Source organism: Corylus avellana, chromosome 1, assembly GCF_965113065.1.
Source record: "Corylus avellana chromosome 1, dhCorAvel1.hap1.2, whole genome shotgun sequence".
Lineage (NCBI taxonomy): Eukaryota > Viridiplantae > Streptophyta > Magnoliopsida > Fagales > Betulaceae > Corylus > Corylus avellana.
In genome coordinates, this window is record NC_142490.1 from 8,255,094 (window position 1) to 8,271,765 (window position 16,672).

The 16,672-nt window shown below is 42.1% G+C and overlaps 1 protein-coding gene across 2 annotated transcripts in view; it reads left to right on the forward strand.

Moving 5' to 3' along the window:
• The window catches only part of PTAC3 (plastid transcriptionally active 3), a 41,162-nt gene that overhangs the window by 14,271 nt on the left and 10,219 nt on the right, over positions 1–16,672 (forward strand). For both annotated transcript variants that reach the window (XM_059582494.2, XM_059582495.2), the window contains exon 7: positions 7,572–7,729. In XM_059582494.2, coding sequence (XP_059438477.2) covers positions 7,572–7,729 — 158 coding nt within the window. The remainder of the gene's footprint in view (positions 1–7,571; positions 7,730–16,672) is intronic.

Here is a 16,672-nt window from a genome sequence, read left to right on the forward strand (position 1 = left end):
GCTGAAGAACCATGCTCCATACCTCAATAGCAACCTCACAATGCAATAATAAATGATCAATTGATTATCTACTGTGCTTACACTTTTTTTTTTTTTTTGATAAGTAAAAATGCATTATCAAAGCGTAGAGGGGCGCAACCCTAGTACACAGGGAGTATACAAGAGAGCGACTAAGAGGGAGAAAAAGAAGAAGAGAACATAAGAAGGAAATCAGGGAAACTAATCACTAAGGGTGCTAGCCAACCAGCAGTCCAAGTGAATAGGGTGTACAAGAAAAAGTGAGTGAGATCCTCAATGTTCCTAGACAAGTCCTCGAAACATCTAGCATTTCTCTCAATCCAGATGCACCACATAAGACAAAGAGGGACCATCTTCCACACAACAGCACTGCGAGCTTTGCCACCTACCCACCAAGAATCATATAGCCCCCTAACGCTGCCAGGCATCACCCAGCATAAACCAAACCGAGAGAAAATGGCATTCCATAGGATACGCGCAACCCCACAATGAAGAAAGAGATGGTCAACTGACTCCCCATCCGATTCACACATGCAACAACGGTTTATCACAACAATACCCCTCTTCCGAACATTGTCCAATGTTAGAGTCTTCCCAAGCACGGCCGTCCAAGCAAAAAAAGCCACTTTCGAAGGAGCCTTGGTGCGCCATAAACTCTTCCAAGGGAAAGGGGAGGGATCTTTAGAAGCAAGGATCCTGTAAAAAGATCTAACCTCAAAAGTACCTTTACGAGAGGAGATCCACCACATCCGATCATCCCCTACCCTACGCATCAAGTGCGAATACAAGAGAGTGTAAAAAGAGGCCAAGATCTCCACTTCCCAATTATGAACCCTACGAATGAAGGAAACATTCCACTGCATAGAGCCATTTGTACACTCCCTGTTATCCGCAATAGACGCTTCCTTGTTGGAGGCAATATTGAAAAGTCCAGGAAAAGCATCCTTGAGAGGCATGTCACCACACCAAAAGTCCTCCCAAAACCTGATATTGGACCCAAATCCAGGGACCAATCTAATGTGACGATGAAACAACCTCCACCCCCTACTTATGTACTTCCAGAACCCCACCCCATGTGAACCACTGGGAACCCTAGAACGCCAACCACCCCAAACCGCACCATACTTTGCCACCAGAATCTGTCTCCACCATGCCTCTTTCTCGTGAGCAAATCTCCACAACCATTTCCCCAACAAAGTTTTATTCATCAAACGCATATTCCGGATCCCTAAACCTCCCTCAAAGATCGGAGAGCATACCTTGTTCCAACTAACCAAATGGAACTTAAACTCATCATTGATCCCACCCCATAAGAAATCCCGTTGAATCTTCTCCATACGCTTCGCCACGGAAGCCGGAATAGGAAACAGGGACAAGAAATAAGTAGGAAGATTAGATAAGGTGCTCTTGATAAGCGTAATCCTCCCCCCCTTAGACAAATACAAGCATTTCCAAGGAGCCAACCTTCTGGCATACTTCTCCAACAAATCCTCCCAACTGGCCTTGACCTTGAATGAGGCCCCCAAAGGGAGACCCAAGTACTTTAGAGGCAAAGGAGCTGAGCCACAACCGAGAATGCCAGCCAGAGTGCCCGTATCATTCATACTACCAACAGGGACCAAAACAGATTTTGCCAAATTCACCTTTAACCCAGAAACGGCTTCAAAGCAAACGAGTAAAGCACCAATGTTTCTAACTTGATTAGGATCTGCCCCACAAAAAACTAAAGTGTCATCAGCAAAGAGAAGGTGAGAGACAATAACCCTATCCGACTCTCTTACACATATAACACCACTTCGTCACTATAATGTTCTTCTTACGTAAATTGTCCAATGTTAATATTTTTTCCAACACCGCCGTCCATACAAAAAAAGCCACTCTCGGAGGAGCTTTACTCTTCCAAATACTCTTCCAAGGACCAACCACAGGTGTTGGATTAACTATTACCTGATAGTATGACTTCATTTCAAAATTCTTCCTCTTCGAGGGAATCCAACAAATTTTATCCACACCACCATGCCTAATTTGTTGGGAATACAGTAACTCGAAAAAAAGCGAAACCGCTTCCATTTCCCAATCATGAACAGGTCAAATAAACATAACATTCCAATAAATAACACCATGTGCTATATCCATATTCTCCTCCACCCATGCCTCCTTTGTGCATGCTATGTTGGACAAGACTGGAAAACGAATCTTCAAAGGTAATTCCCCACACCACAGATCATGCCAAAACAACACTCTAGAACCATCTCCTACCTCAAACCGCACATTCTGCTTAAAATTATCCCACCCCCTCCGAATACATTTCCACACTCCCACCCCATAGGGTCCCCTTACTTCCTTGGAGCACCAACCACCCCTCATCGTATCATATTTAACCTCCACTAATTTCCTCCGCCAAGCATCTCCATCATTGGCAAACCTCCACAACCATTGACCTAACAAAGCTCGATTGAACTGAATCAAATTTTTTACCCTTTATCTCCCCACCTCCATCGGCATGCAAACGTTGGACCAGTTTACCAAATGAAATTTGAATTCGTCATTGATAGCTCCCCGCAAGAAGTCTCTTTGTATTTTTTCTATACGCTTCGCCACTCCCACGAGAATCTGGAACAGAGAAATAATACGTGGGTAGGTTAGACAGAGTGCTTTTAATCATCGTTAGCCTACCACCATTGGATAAATCCTCTTCCACCCTGCCAACTTAGTCTCCATCTGACATTATTCCATATAGATGGATCCTTATAATGAGCACCCAATGGCAAACTCAAGTACGTAAACGGTACCGAATCCACTCCACACCCAAGTATTCTTGAAAAACCTTCCAAATCTCCCACCTCACCTATAGGGACAATATTAGACTTTGACAGATTTATCTTCAAAGCCGAAACCGCTTCAAAACACAGCAACATCTCAAATTACGAAGTTGTTCCGCCTTTGGCTCACAGAAGATAAGTGTGTCATCTGCGAATAATAAGTGTGACACTACGATTGCCTCAGAATGTCGCGAGCCCACCGTAACTCCAGACATAAGATCTCTCTCTACTATTGCATTCATCATCTTGCTAAACGCCTCCATCACCAACATAAATAATAGAGGAGACAAAGGGTCCCCTTGTCTCACTCCTCGAGAGCTACTGAAAAACTTGTAGGCGTTCCATTAATGAGAACAGAGAAACGTACCATAGATTCATCATTGTGTCTCTACGGTACGTTTATCCGTCCTCATTAATGGAATGCCTGCAGGTTTTTTTAGTAGCTCTCGAGGAGTGAGACAAGGGGACCCTTTGTCCCCTCTATTATTTTTTGTTGGTGATGGATGCGTTTAGCAGGATGATGAATGCAATGGTTGAGAGAGATCTTATGTCTGGATTTTCGGTGGGTTCGCAACATTCTGAGGTAATGGTATTGTCACACTTATTATTCGTAGATGACACACTTATCTTTTGCGAGCCAAAGGTGGAACAACTTTGTAATTAGAGATGTTTGCTGCTGTGTTTCGAAGTAGTTTCGGGGTTGAAAATAAATCTATCAAAGTCTATTATTGCCCCTATAGGTGAGGTGGGAGATGTGGAAGGCTTGTCAAGAATACTTGGGTGTGGAGTGGATTCGGTGCCATTTACGTACTTGGGTTTACCTTTGGGTGCTCATTATAAGGACCCAACTATATGGAACCATGTCATTGAGAAGATGCAGACTAAGTTGGCAGGGTGGTAGGCTAACGATGATTAAAAGCACCCTCTCTAACATACCCACGTATTATTTATCTATGTTTCAGATTCTAGTGAGAGTGGTGACTCGTATAGAAAAAATACAAAGAGACTTCTTGTGTAGAGGTGTAGGTGACGAATTCAAGTTTCATTTGGTAAAATGGTCCAAGGTTTGCATGCCAATGGAGGTGGGGGGATTAGGGGTAAGGAACTTGATTCAGGTCAATTGAGCTTTGTTAGGTAAATGGTTGTGGAGGTTTGCCAATGAGGGTGATGCGTGGTGGAGGAAACTAGTGGAGGTTAAATATGATACGATGAGGGGTGGTTGGTGCTCCAAGGAAGTAGGAGGACCCTATGGGGTGGGAGTGTGGAAATGTATTCAAAGGGGGTGGGATAATTTTAAGCAGCATGTGCGATTTGAGGTAGGAGACAGCTCTAGAGTGTTGTTTTGGCAGAATGTGGGGAGTCACCATTGAAGATTCTGTTTCCAGCCTTGTTCAATATAGCATGCGCAAAGGAGGCATGGGTGGAGGAAAATATGGATATAGCAAATGGTGCTATTCATTGGAATGTAATGTTTATTCGACCTGTTCATGATTGGGAAATGGAAGAGATTTCGCGATTTTTCGAGTTACAGTATTCCCAACAGGTTAGGCATGGTGGGGTGGATAAAATTTGTTGGATGCCTTCGAAGAGAGAATTTTGAGGCGAGGTCATACTATCAAGTAAGGGTTAATTCGGCACCGACGAATGGTCCTTGGAAGAGTAAAGCACCTCGAAGAGTGGCTTTCTTTGTGTGGACAGCGGTGCTGGGGAAAATATTAACTTTGGACAATTTACGTAAGAAAAACATTATAGTGACAGAGTGGTGTTGTATGTGCAGGCATAGTGGTGAATCAATTGATCATTTATTATTGCATTGTGAGGTTGCTATAGAGGTATGGAACATGGTTTTTTAGATGTTTGGTGTTACGTGGGTGATGCCAAGTAGGATGAAGGAATGCTTGGGAAGTTGGAGAGGTCAAAGGGGTAATCGTACAGTTATGCACATTTGGAGAATGGCTCCTCTTTGTGTAATGTGGTGTACTCATAGAGTTGAAGAAAAGGGTGTGCTCCAAACTCTGTTCTCATGGAGAGTAATGTGGCATTCAACGCTTGCGGAATTCTTAGATTTATGTGCTTCTTTCAAAACTTAAAAGCATTTGTACACGTGGGCTCTATTATACACTTCCTATGTACGTGGGTTGCGCCCCTTTGCGCTTTTATATACATTGATATTACCTATCAAAAAGAAAAACTATTTAGTTTGAAACTTGAAGGTGTGCTCCTCTTGAAATTTTTAGGGTTCTAGAAACCCTAATTGGGTCTTCCACTCTTAGCGTGAAAACACAGACGGCCCCTCCTAATTGCCACTTGTAATGTACATAATTTTTTGAGTTTTTTTATTTTTTATTTTTTTTATGAGAAATAAATTCTAAGTATTGTTTAGATGAATGGGTTAATGGAAAGGAATTGAAATTGGAATTGATTTTGAAATGGGCTGATTCAAGGTACCCAACCTCTAAACAATAGAACTAAATTTTGGATTTCTTCTTTAATGCATTACAATCTCCAAATGGGCTTATTTATAGTGAAATTAGTTCAACAACTCTTAAGCAGACTCAGTTACAAGTGTTACAATCAATTAACTAATTTGGAGCCAGTTTGGTCTTGCTACTGATCGAAAGAGATTGAGGTACTGGGCTTAGTGACCGTGTTAGGAGAGCAATGGCGTTGAGATCACTGTCATCACTGGTGTGATGTTGCTGTCATTACCGTTGTTGGTTCTATCGTCATTGGTGGGTTTGGTGTAGCCAACCGTGATCATGTTTGCTAGGTTTTAAGTATTTCCCTGTTTTAAAAGAATTGATCAAGGTGGTTGGTTGGTGTGGTAGATGATATCAATGGCGGTTGGTGTCATCTGCGGTGGTCGGAGATAGTGTAGTGGTGGTTTGGTTTAGTGAGTGGGTTTGCAGTGGATATGGTGCGGTTGTGATTAGTGGTGGTCTCTTTCTATGTTGTCGTAGTAGTCACCAGCAAATTTTTGGTGGCTTTCAGAGAAGAAGAAAGTTGTTTGGCTTTGGGTGCTCTGTCTCCTATCAAGGATAAGGATATCCATAGCTCAAGTCAAGCCATTCATAATCCAAGAACAGATATCCGTGTTTCAGCTTGGCCAGGTCCAGCCCAAACTGAGAATGGGCGGGCCAGTTTAGCCCAACTCCAAGTCAAGTCAGACCAGTTCCTATATAGGGGTAAGCTGGTTCATCAACCTGACCCATTCCGATTTGGGTTGTCTTGCCAATTTCAGTCACCACTTGGTATGTTTCATCAAATTTTTTCCAGTTCTGATCAGTTTGATTCATTTTTTGGCCAGTTCAGACCAGTTTAGACCGGTTGTGTCATTTTCGGCCAGTTCTGGTTCGGTTTTAGCATACTTCAGCCAGCTTAGTACTGCTAGTGAGTTTTCCAACAAATTTTTTTGAAGTGGTTATTTGCTGCTTGCATTGATTGGGATTAATTGTATTGTTGGTACACTGTGTGGTGGATTACACATACATCATGAACATTAAATCTGATTTGATCACTTCGGCTCCTATGGTTAATGCTCCTATGACTTCTGTGAAGTTAAATGGAAGAAACTATATCTATTGGGTGCAATCCATGGAGGTATTCCTGAGAGGGAAATGATTGTATCAACACTTAAACATCGAGGAAACCTTTCCACTAGCCTTTGGGACTAGGAAGATAATCAAATTATCTCCCTTATGTTGAATAGTATCGAGCCGCATATTGGATCTTCTTGTATCTATCTCCTTACTGCCAACGATATTTAGGATCATCTCACCCATATGGACTCTGGCACTGGGAACATCACTCAGATTCATTAAAAGTTACATGACCCTTCAGAGACACTAAAAACATAATAATAAACAAGAAAAAACATAGAGGTACAATAAAAGACTAGGCTCATGCTATCTAGTAAGCTGGGCAAAGTGAACTAGTGGGCCCTGCTTTGCTTTGGTCTTTCATTCTCCAGCTTCAATATTGAATTGAGAGATGCCTTTTGCTTGCAAAGATGAACTTTACAGCTAGATAATCTGCAATATGAAGTAGATATAGTCCTTTGTAAAGTTTTCAAGGTGTTACATCATCCTCATGTATAATGATTGACTCTTTTCTTGGAGCCTTGGATTCCTGAATGAATATGTGACTTGTTTTAAGTGTATTAAATTCTTTGGGGAAGGATCATAGTTTACTTTGGTTATTGTTCTCTTGCCACACCTAAGGGTGCATTTGTGAATTCAAATACAAGATAGGCTTTTATCAGGATTGCATTTATTCTGGTATCATGACCATAGTTTTGTAAGGTGGAGTGTAAAGACTGAAGTTTTTTATTCTCGCTTGGGCAAAGTATAAGCACCAAGCACATGGCATAAGTGTCATAGTTTATTCAAAATGATCTGGGAAGAATTAGCTGTAACACTTACCATTTCTGTAAAATTCTTGTGAGTAGGTGGATATAGAAGCAAAATTGAAAGTGGTGCCTGTATCTTGCTTGGTGCTCTTGGGACCAAATATGAATTCACTTGGCTGGTTTCATCTGAACTTATGGTTCTTTGCACTTGATCATTTGCTAAATGGAACTAAATTTTGATTTTTCTCTATGTAGTATTACATGAGGATGGTGCATGTTAGAACTATGCTAACCATGCTTTTTAACTTCTCTGGGAAATCTTGAATTCAACTCATTTTTCTAATTTTAATAATTGATACATAGCATCATTCTTCCATGTTCAGGCTGTTAGTGGAGTGCTTTACCAAGTATTGTGTCATAGGAGAAGCTATTCGACATTTTCGTGCCCTTAGAAACTTTGAAGGGGGAATGAAAGTTTTACATAATGAAGGAAACTTTGGTGATCCACTATCTTTGTATCTTCGGGCCTTATGTCGAGAAGGTATGCTAATTTTTTATTCTTCAAGTAAATTTTCACATTTTCTAAGCCTTTAATTTGTTCCTCTCATTTCTTTACATATTTGCTACATAATTTGAATCATGCAACCTAATTTTTTTTATAGAAGTTGTAGCCTAACATATTATGCAATTGTGGTAGTTAGAAGTTAAGCCAACTGCAGTTATATGTGCAAGCCAGGTAGCAAGGGAACCAAACTGTCATAAACAATACTACTTCGAAGACCTTACGCTATTATGCTATATTGAGACCAAGAAGCTGATGCCTAAACTTGTTTATAGAAGGCCAAAACAGTGTCCATTGAGTCCATTTATAGCATCTCGAAAGTTATTAGTTAGATACATTACTTGAATGAAGTGTAGAGGTGTTTTTTGTGTCTCAAATGATCCATTGTAATTCATGTGGTTTCAAACAACCTGTCTTAAATTGGGTTGGACCCTCTCATTTTAAATGAAATTCGATTACTTATAAAAAATAAAAATAAAAACTGTGAAGTGTGTTATCATCAGTTGTGGCAATCATGGACTTCTATTTTGTGGAGCCCGCATGCTGCCTGCATGGAGATTGGGCTCATTATTACTAAGTTTGGTCTAGGGTTTCTAGTGGTTTCAGAGTCTTGTATGTGCTTTCTTGGGTTTTAAGCTAAGAACTTATTTGGTAAAAGATTGTTTGTAAATTTCCATATTAGGTCAACGTATGTTTGGGAGTCATTTGACTTGCAAGTGTACTAGAGACTATAAATGTGGTCTGTTAATAGTTATTGTTGGTGAGCTTGATATTCTGTCTTCACTGCCTTTTTTTTTTTGATAAGTAATTGTGATATAAAACAAAAGCGCAGAGGGGCGCAACCCATTTACACGGGAAGTATAAAAGAGAGCACCTAAGATGGAGAGAAATGAAAGAGAAAATTAGAAAAACTAATCTCTAAAGGAGCTAGCCAAGCGGCCGTCCAAGAGTAAAGAGGAAAAAATGGGTCAATTCCTCTATAGTCCTAGTGGAATTTTCAAAACATCTAGCGTTTCTTTCAATTCATAGACACCACATAAGACACAGAGGGATCATCTTCCACACAACTGCGCTTCAGGATCGACCTCCCGACCACCAACTATCGAACAAGTCCCTCACCCTGCAAGGCATGACCCAATGCAATCCAAACCGAATAAAGATCGACTGCCAAAGAACACTCGCGAGCTCACAGTGGAGAAGAAGATGATCGACTGTCTCTCCGGACTTCTTGCACATACAACACCACTCCATAACCACTATGTTCCTTTTACGCAAATTATCATGAGTCAAGATTTTGCCTAGAGCTGCAGTCCACCCAAAAAAAGCCACTCTCAAGGGAGCCTTAGTTCGCCAAATGCTCTTCCAAGGAAACACCTCTTGATAGGAGTGGGACAAAGCCTTGTAGAGTGACTTAACCTCAAACTTTCCTTTCTTGGACGAAATCCAGCACATACGATCTGTCACTCCTATGGAAATCTTGCAAGAATACAACCGATCAAAAAAAGGAGAAACCAAATCCAACTCCCAATCTTGAACGGGCCTAACAAAAATAACATTCCATTCAACTCTCCCACTCCTCCAAGTAAAATTATCCTTCACCCAAGCTTCTTTATGTCTGGCAATACTAAATAAGGACGGGAAAGCTTGCTTCAAGGAATTCTCCCCACACCAAACATCATGCCAAAAGCGAACTTTCGAACCCTCCCCCAGCTCGAACCGGATCCCTTTAGCAAAAAAATTCCACCCTTGACGAATGTGCTTCCAAAGGCCCACACCATGGGAACCTGAAACCTCCTTTGTGCACCACCCATCTTCCTTGTCTTCATACTTAGCTTTAATAACCTTACACCAAAGAGCCTCGCTCTCATTCGCATATCTCCAAAGCCACTTCCCCAAAAGAGCTTGATTAAATTGGTGCATCTTCCGAATGCCAAGACCTCCATAGCGAAGAGGACGACAAACTTGATTCCAACTTACAAGATGCATCTTAGGCTCATCTCCTATTCCTCCCCACAAGAAATCTCTTTGGACTTTCTCAATCCTTTTAGCTACACTTACAGGAATCGGAAACAAAGACAAGAAATAAGTCGGAAGATTAGCCAAAGAGCTCTTAATAAGAGTTAGGCGACCTCCTTTAGAGAGATACATCCTCTTCCAACCCGCCATCTGACGCTCCATCTTTTCAATCACATCATTCCACATAACCGTATCCTTGTACGGCGCCCCTAAAGGGAGACCCAAATACTTCATAGGCAACTCGGCAACATTACACCCAAGGATTCTAGCTAAAACCCCAATGTTCTCCACCTCACCAATTGCCACAATCTTTGATTTTCCCAGATTCACTCTCAAACCCGATACAGCTTCGAAACATAAAAGAATGAGACGTACATACCGGATTTGCTCAATAGAAGCTTCACAAAAGATCAAAGTATCATCCGCAAATAAAGAGTGAGAAACCCTCAACTCCGATAAAACCCTATTTCCCACTGAGAAACCATTCAAAAGGCCTTGTTCTACCGTTGCATTCACCATTTTACTCAAAGCCTCCATAACTAGCACAAACAACAAGGGAGAGAGAGGATCCCCTTGCCGGATTCCCCTCGAACTATTGAAGAAGCCTTCCGGAGAACCATTCACAAGTATGGAAAATCTCACCGACTTAATACACCACTCTATCCAAGCCCTCCACCTCTCTCCAAAACCACACCTATGCAGCAAATACAAGACAAAATCCCAATTGACAAGGTCATAGGCCTTTTCTAAGTCCAATTTACAAAGAACACCTGGCAACCCTGATTTCATGCGACTATCCACGCTTTCATTGGCAATGAGAATGGAATCAAGGATTTGCCGACCCCCTATAAAGGCATTTTGAGAATAGGAGATGACCTTACCCAAAACAGATTTCAACCTATTGGCAAGCACCTTAGAAACAATTTTGTACACCCCTCCCACCAAACTGATGGGCCTAAAGTCCTTCATCTCCACCGCTTCCGCCTTCTTCGGAATTAAGGAAATAAAAGTTGCATTCAAGCTCTTCACCAATTGACGTCTTCGATAGAACTCAGCAAAAACCGCCATAACATCTTGTTTAATTTACTCCCCAACAAGCTTGAAAAAAAGCCATGGAAAAGCCATCTGGACCCAGGGCCTTGTCACCATCCATGCTCTTTACCACCTCCCAAACCTCCTTTTCCTCAAAATCTCTTTCTAACCACCTATTATCCTCCTCATCAATAGACAAAAACGGCTGGTTATCCATTCTAGGACGCCAAGAGCTTTGTTCCGAGAATAAGCCTTTATAGTACTGCACTATGTGATATTTTATTGCAGCTGGGTCCCCGGATAATTCACCATTGATACTAAGCACCTCCACACGATTGCCCCTACGATGAGAATTAGCCATCTTGTGGAAGAAACGAGTATTTCGATCCCCCTCCTTGAGCCACAAAGCTCTCGATTTTTGTCTCCAATGAATTTCCTCATACAACAAGGTGTTCTCCAACTCTTTCAACAAGTCTACCTTCCGACTCTTCTCCTCCTGGTCTAAACCTCTCTACTCTGCCACCTCATCCAGCTCTTCAATACCTCCCAACAGCTCTTTCTTCTTCCTCCCAATATCCCCAAACACCTCCTCATTCCACTTTTTCAAGTCCATTTTAAGGGATTTCAATTTATTAGCAAGCACATAACTGGGTAAACCCTCAAACGAATACGACCCCCACCAATTAGAAACCTTATCCGCAAAACCCTCTGCTTTAAGTCACATATTTTCAAATTTAAAAGACTTATTACCTCCGCAAGGGGTCCCACAATCCAACAATAAAGGAAAGTGATCGGAAAGCAGGCGTTGAAGTCTCCTCTGTGACACCGCTGGGTAATGGTCTTCCCATTCCGGAGAAAGCAAAAACCGATCAATCCTCGACCAACTCTCATTTTCTTGGTTATTAGACCAAGTAAATTGACCCCCCATCATCAGAATATCCACCAAATTGTTCTCTGAAATGAAATCTGAGAAGTCCATCATGCCCGAAGAGTAATAAGAACCACTAGATCGCTCACTAGGAAATCGTACCATATTGAAATCCCCACCCAAACACCAAGGGATCTCCCACACACTCAACAAACCAGCCAACTCTTCCCAAAGAGCCCTTCTCTCCGCTTCCTCATTCGGCTCATACACCCCCCCAAACGCCCAGACCCAATTATCATCCACATTTTGGAAAGAACAAGCCAAAGTGAAATGCCCCACACACTCCTCCTTACACTCCACTACCCTCCTATCCCACATCAATAACATCCCCCCCGACAAACCATTAGAACTTTTGTACTTCTACCCTACATGTTGACCTCCCCATAAACTATGAATCACCTCACGGGAAAAAACCTCCATCTTAGTCTCAATCAAACACACTATATCCGCTTTCCATTCTTTCAAAAGACCCCTAATGCGCAACCTTTTTTTGAGGGCATTCAACCCTCTCACGTTTCATACTACAATGTTAAGCTTCATGATCCACCAAATCCACCCTCTCACCTTCCTCTAATTCCTCAATTCCATTGGATTCAGGAACACAATCCGAAATACCCCCCAAACTAGAATCATGCTGCAATCTAGAAACTTCAATAGCATTGAACAAGGCCTCCAACTCCTCCTTTTTCCCCTCATCCGAAATACCAATTTTAGGACAAAACTGTATGCAATTATTAACTACCCACCTGGATGAAAGCACATCTGACCCTAACTCCTCCAACCCTAGTATATCTGAACCACTATCCTCAACCCTGCCTGATCCCTGCCTCACAATCTCCAATTCCTTTATATGATCCATTCTGGCCTAACCCACTTGACTCAGCTGACCCAAAATCATAGCCTCCCCCCCCCCCACAATCCTGCTGTTCCTCACCCCCCACGACTGACCCCACCTTCCGGCGAGAAGAGCTCCCCCTCAGAATCTGCCCTGGGACCACTCCCGCGCCTATCCCAGTCTCTCCGGTCTCCAAAGGTCTCTTCGGCGACCTCTGTCCATACCCCGACGACGACAGCGTCTCCGGCACCCTCTGCGAGACTACCGGTGTCGGCCCAAGGATCCCTTTCGTCTGCCCATAAGCCGAAACTGCGGCTTCTAGCAAACCCACCTGTGCCACGTCCCATCTCTGCGGCCCCCTCTTCCTCCTTCTATAGGTCATCAGGTTCTTGTCTTCACCATTAGGCTGGGTCTTCTTCGCCGCAGGACTAACGACCTTTAAATCGCTGGTTCTCGTCCCGGCCAGGAAAACTCCCGCATCTCGTACAGATATGCCGCTAAACTCCCTGAGATTCCTTACGGTTTCTAACCCAGTCCCCCCTTCCCCCAATGCTTCTCCTACGACCAGCGGCGCACTCACCAGAGTAGCCGAGAGTTTCCCAGGGGCCTCCGTAGAACCCAAAGCAGCAAGGAAACTAAACACTCGTGGTCCAATTTTGAATGGGCTAGAGCTAGAACCCGCGCCTGAGCCCACGCTACCTTTGGGTTTAAACACCATTTTCTTTTTAACCTTCAACCTACTAATGGGCTTCCATATTCTTTATCCCGGCCCAATTTTCATCTTCCCTTTCATTTCTGCCATACTCTTTCCATCTTCTTGCTTAGCTGCCGGCCCAAGTCCACTGAAGCACATCTGATTTAACACCTTATCAATCCTTGTCATCCCCACGTCACATTCCTTCTTCAGACGCTTCAACAGTTCTTTCACGTTGAAGAGCTCGATGCCTACCTCAGAGTAGGTCTGCTCCGCATGGTACCCCATCCCCTCCCGTCCCTAAAACTTCTGTCTTCACTGCCTTCCTAATAAAACTTTGGCTTTGAGGGTTCATGGTTACTGATATGGTTTCATAGTAGGAGGTTATGTATCCAAATTTTCTCCCATATTTATTCTTGCAATTTGATTTCAAATCGCATGCATTGGTGTGTTAGAAATTTATATAAATAATTAAATATCACTTTCCATTAGTTTAAGCATTTGGGATTGTTGATTTTCTACCAATGCCCTTATACCATGTTTGAAACTGTCTGGTTAAAAAGTTTAAGCTTTTACGAAGTGGACCAACATTCAATAATGTATGTCAAGCATCCCATATAAGAAAATGGTCTGTGTTAATAATGACTTATGGGTATTTGGTTTTGAGGCAAGATTTCTTAGTTCTCTCCTTTGGTCTCTTTATCCTTTACTTCTTTCTCTTTGTGCACTGCCATATCTCTATGTTCTGCTGTTTTAACAAGCTCTGCATTTTGAAATAGCCCGTATGACCCTATTAAATCATGTCATAACCTTGAACCTAGCCACAACTACCCTTGACCTTTCAATGCATGGCACTCCTTGAATGTGTGGCTTACAAGCTTTCCCGTGCTATTTTGAAACAATTCGATTTAAATGGATTCAAGAAAAATTTTAGCATAGTTGGATGGAGAAGTTTTGAAGCTAGGCTTTGTTTAAATTGAAAAGAATATGTTTCATTGATATATTTCCACATGCAACTTGTGTAAGACAGAAGGTTTTGCTATTCCATCAATTTTTACATTAGAAGTACGCCAAATGGATGTTTGATATTCACAAATGATACTTACAAAAAAAGAAGAAGAAGATATCCTTAACAAAACATCTGGTAAAAGAATTTTCATTGACCAAACTGGAGGATATGTCCTCAATAAATGAAGAAACTTTCTGAGCTTATACGATAACCATATTGAACAATTTTTCACATCCTAATAGTGTCATGATTAATTAGTCGAACCAATGTGTTTACATTCATCAATTTGATTATGTGCAATATATCATTTATGGTTGCAATTTTCATGGGTAAATTTATTTGAGATACAATTATTGAGAAATAGAGAGAAGATTAGCGGGCTGGAAAAGACTATCTATCCAAGGGCAGTAGGTTAACGTTGATCAAGAGCATGCTTTCTAAATATGCCTTACTCACTTCCCTATACTGGTCGATATTGCTGATCGGATAAAAAGTAGGAATTTCTTGTGGGGTGGCTTGGATAATGAGACTAAGTTCCATCTTGTTAATTGAAAGAAGGTTTTTATTCCTGTTAATCTTTGACGTTTGGAGATTAGGAGTTTGCTCACGTTCAATCAGGCCATGTTAGGAAAGCAGTTATGAAGGTATACTATGGAGATGAGAGGCTTTTTGGCGATAGGTCATGGATAATAATATGGTGGTTTTAACCCTAGATGGTTGGCTCAAGTGGTAAGGGCTTTGGTCTTGGTAGCATTTCTATTGGGTCTAAGGTTTGAATCCCCTTAGGTGCAAACAATTCCTTCGACCTAGCCCGCTAGCAAAACCAAAGTATTACCCGATCCGTGTGAAGGGGGCTTTGCTGGGATTTGAGGTTTATCCAACAGAGATGAGTACACAAAGTGGCCATGCATTGGAGGAGTTTTCCGTCATTATATATATGGTAGTTTGGTGAGTGGGTAGCACTCTAAAAGTTGTCATTGGGTCTTGTGGGATGAGTTTGTGGAAACATATTAGGAGGGACTGATATACCTTCTCTAGTGGAGATACCTTCTACTTTTAGTGGTCATTTGCGTTATTGGTTATTGAGGGCCTCAGTGGGTGCTTCCATGGTTGTCTTCGACAATTGTTGATCGCTTGCGATGAGGTGACATCTGCCTGTTTACGGCGAACTTCCCGAAAAATCTGGCAACTTTTGGTGGTTTTAGTTCTTTTTGGTGGCTATTGTGGCCTTTTCTGGCAGATTTTGAGTTCTCTGGCAACTTCTATGGTGTTCTAAGGTGTGACTGGTGGGTTGTGGTCGTTTTCAGCCATTCCTGGTCGTTGCTGGCGAGTTTTCGGCGTGTGGTTGGAGAAGAGGGTCTCTGTTTGGCTGGTGGTGGTTGCTATTCCTTCTTGAGAATAAGGATATTCTTATGGAGGATGAGGATTACTTCATTGCATTGCTTCTATTCCAATTTAGTTCACAGCCAGTTCATTTTGTTTTTGACTGGTTTCAGCGTAAGATCCGCCGAGTCCGGTTCATCATCTTTCACATCCGGTTCAGTTGGCTTTTGTCCAGTTCAGTGCATTTATTGACCGGTTTAGTGAGTTTTATAGCTGGTTTAGTGGTGTTTGATCCGGTTCAGTGTAGCTTGAAACTGGTTCAGCAACTTTCTCGTCCGATTCAATTACTTTTTAGCCCGTTTAAGTAATTCTTGTTCAAGTTGTCGTCGTTGTTGGTTGATCATGGTACACATGATTGTTGTTGGTTGTCGAGATCCGACCGGCCTTGGTGTTTTGCAGTGGTTTCTGACTAGTTATTAGTTTTTTTTGGCGAGATTTTACCAGCCTTGGTGTTTTGCGGTGAGATCCGACCGGCCTTGTGTTTTGTGATGAGATCCGATCAACTCTTGGCTGTTTTGCGGTGAGATTCAACCGACCATGGTGTTTTGCAGTGGGTTCCGACCAGTCCTTGATGTTTTCTGGTGAGATCCTACCGGCCTTGGTGTTTTATGGCGAGATCCAACTGCACGTTGTAGTTTTCCGACGAGGTTTTGACTAGTGTTGAAGCTGTTTCAGCTTTAGGGAAAGTGTTAGAGTATGTTTTTTTAGGTGTTTTTCGTTTGCTTGTTTCTTCCAAGCTGGGGTTTTTTTTTTTTGATAAGTAATAATGATATATAAAAAGCGCAAAGGGGCGCAACCCACATACACGGGAAGTATAAAAAGAGAGCGCCTAAGAGGGAGAGAAATGAAAAAGAAAGCTAGAGAAACTAATCACTAAAGATGAGTCAATTCCTCTATAGTGGAATTCTCAAAACATCTAGCATTTCTTTCATTCCATATACACCACATAAGACACAGAGGGATCATCTTTCGCATAACTGCGCTTTGAGAACGTACTCCCGACCACCAACTATCGAACAAGTCCC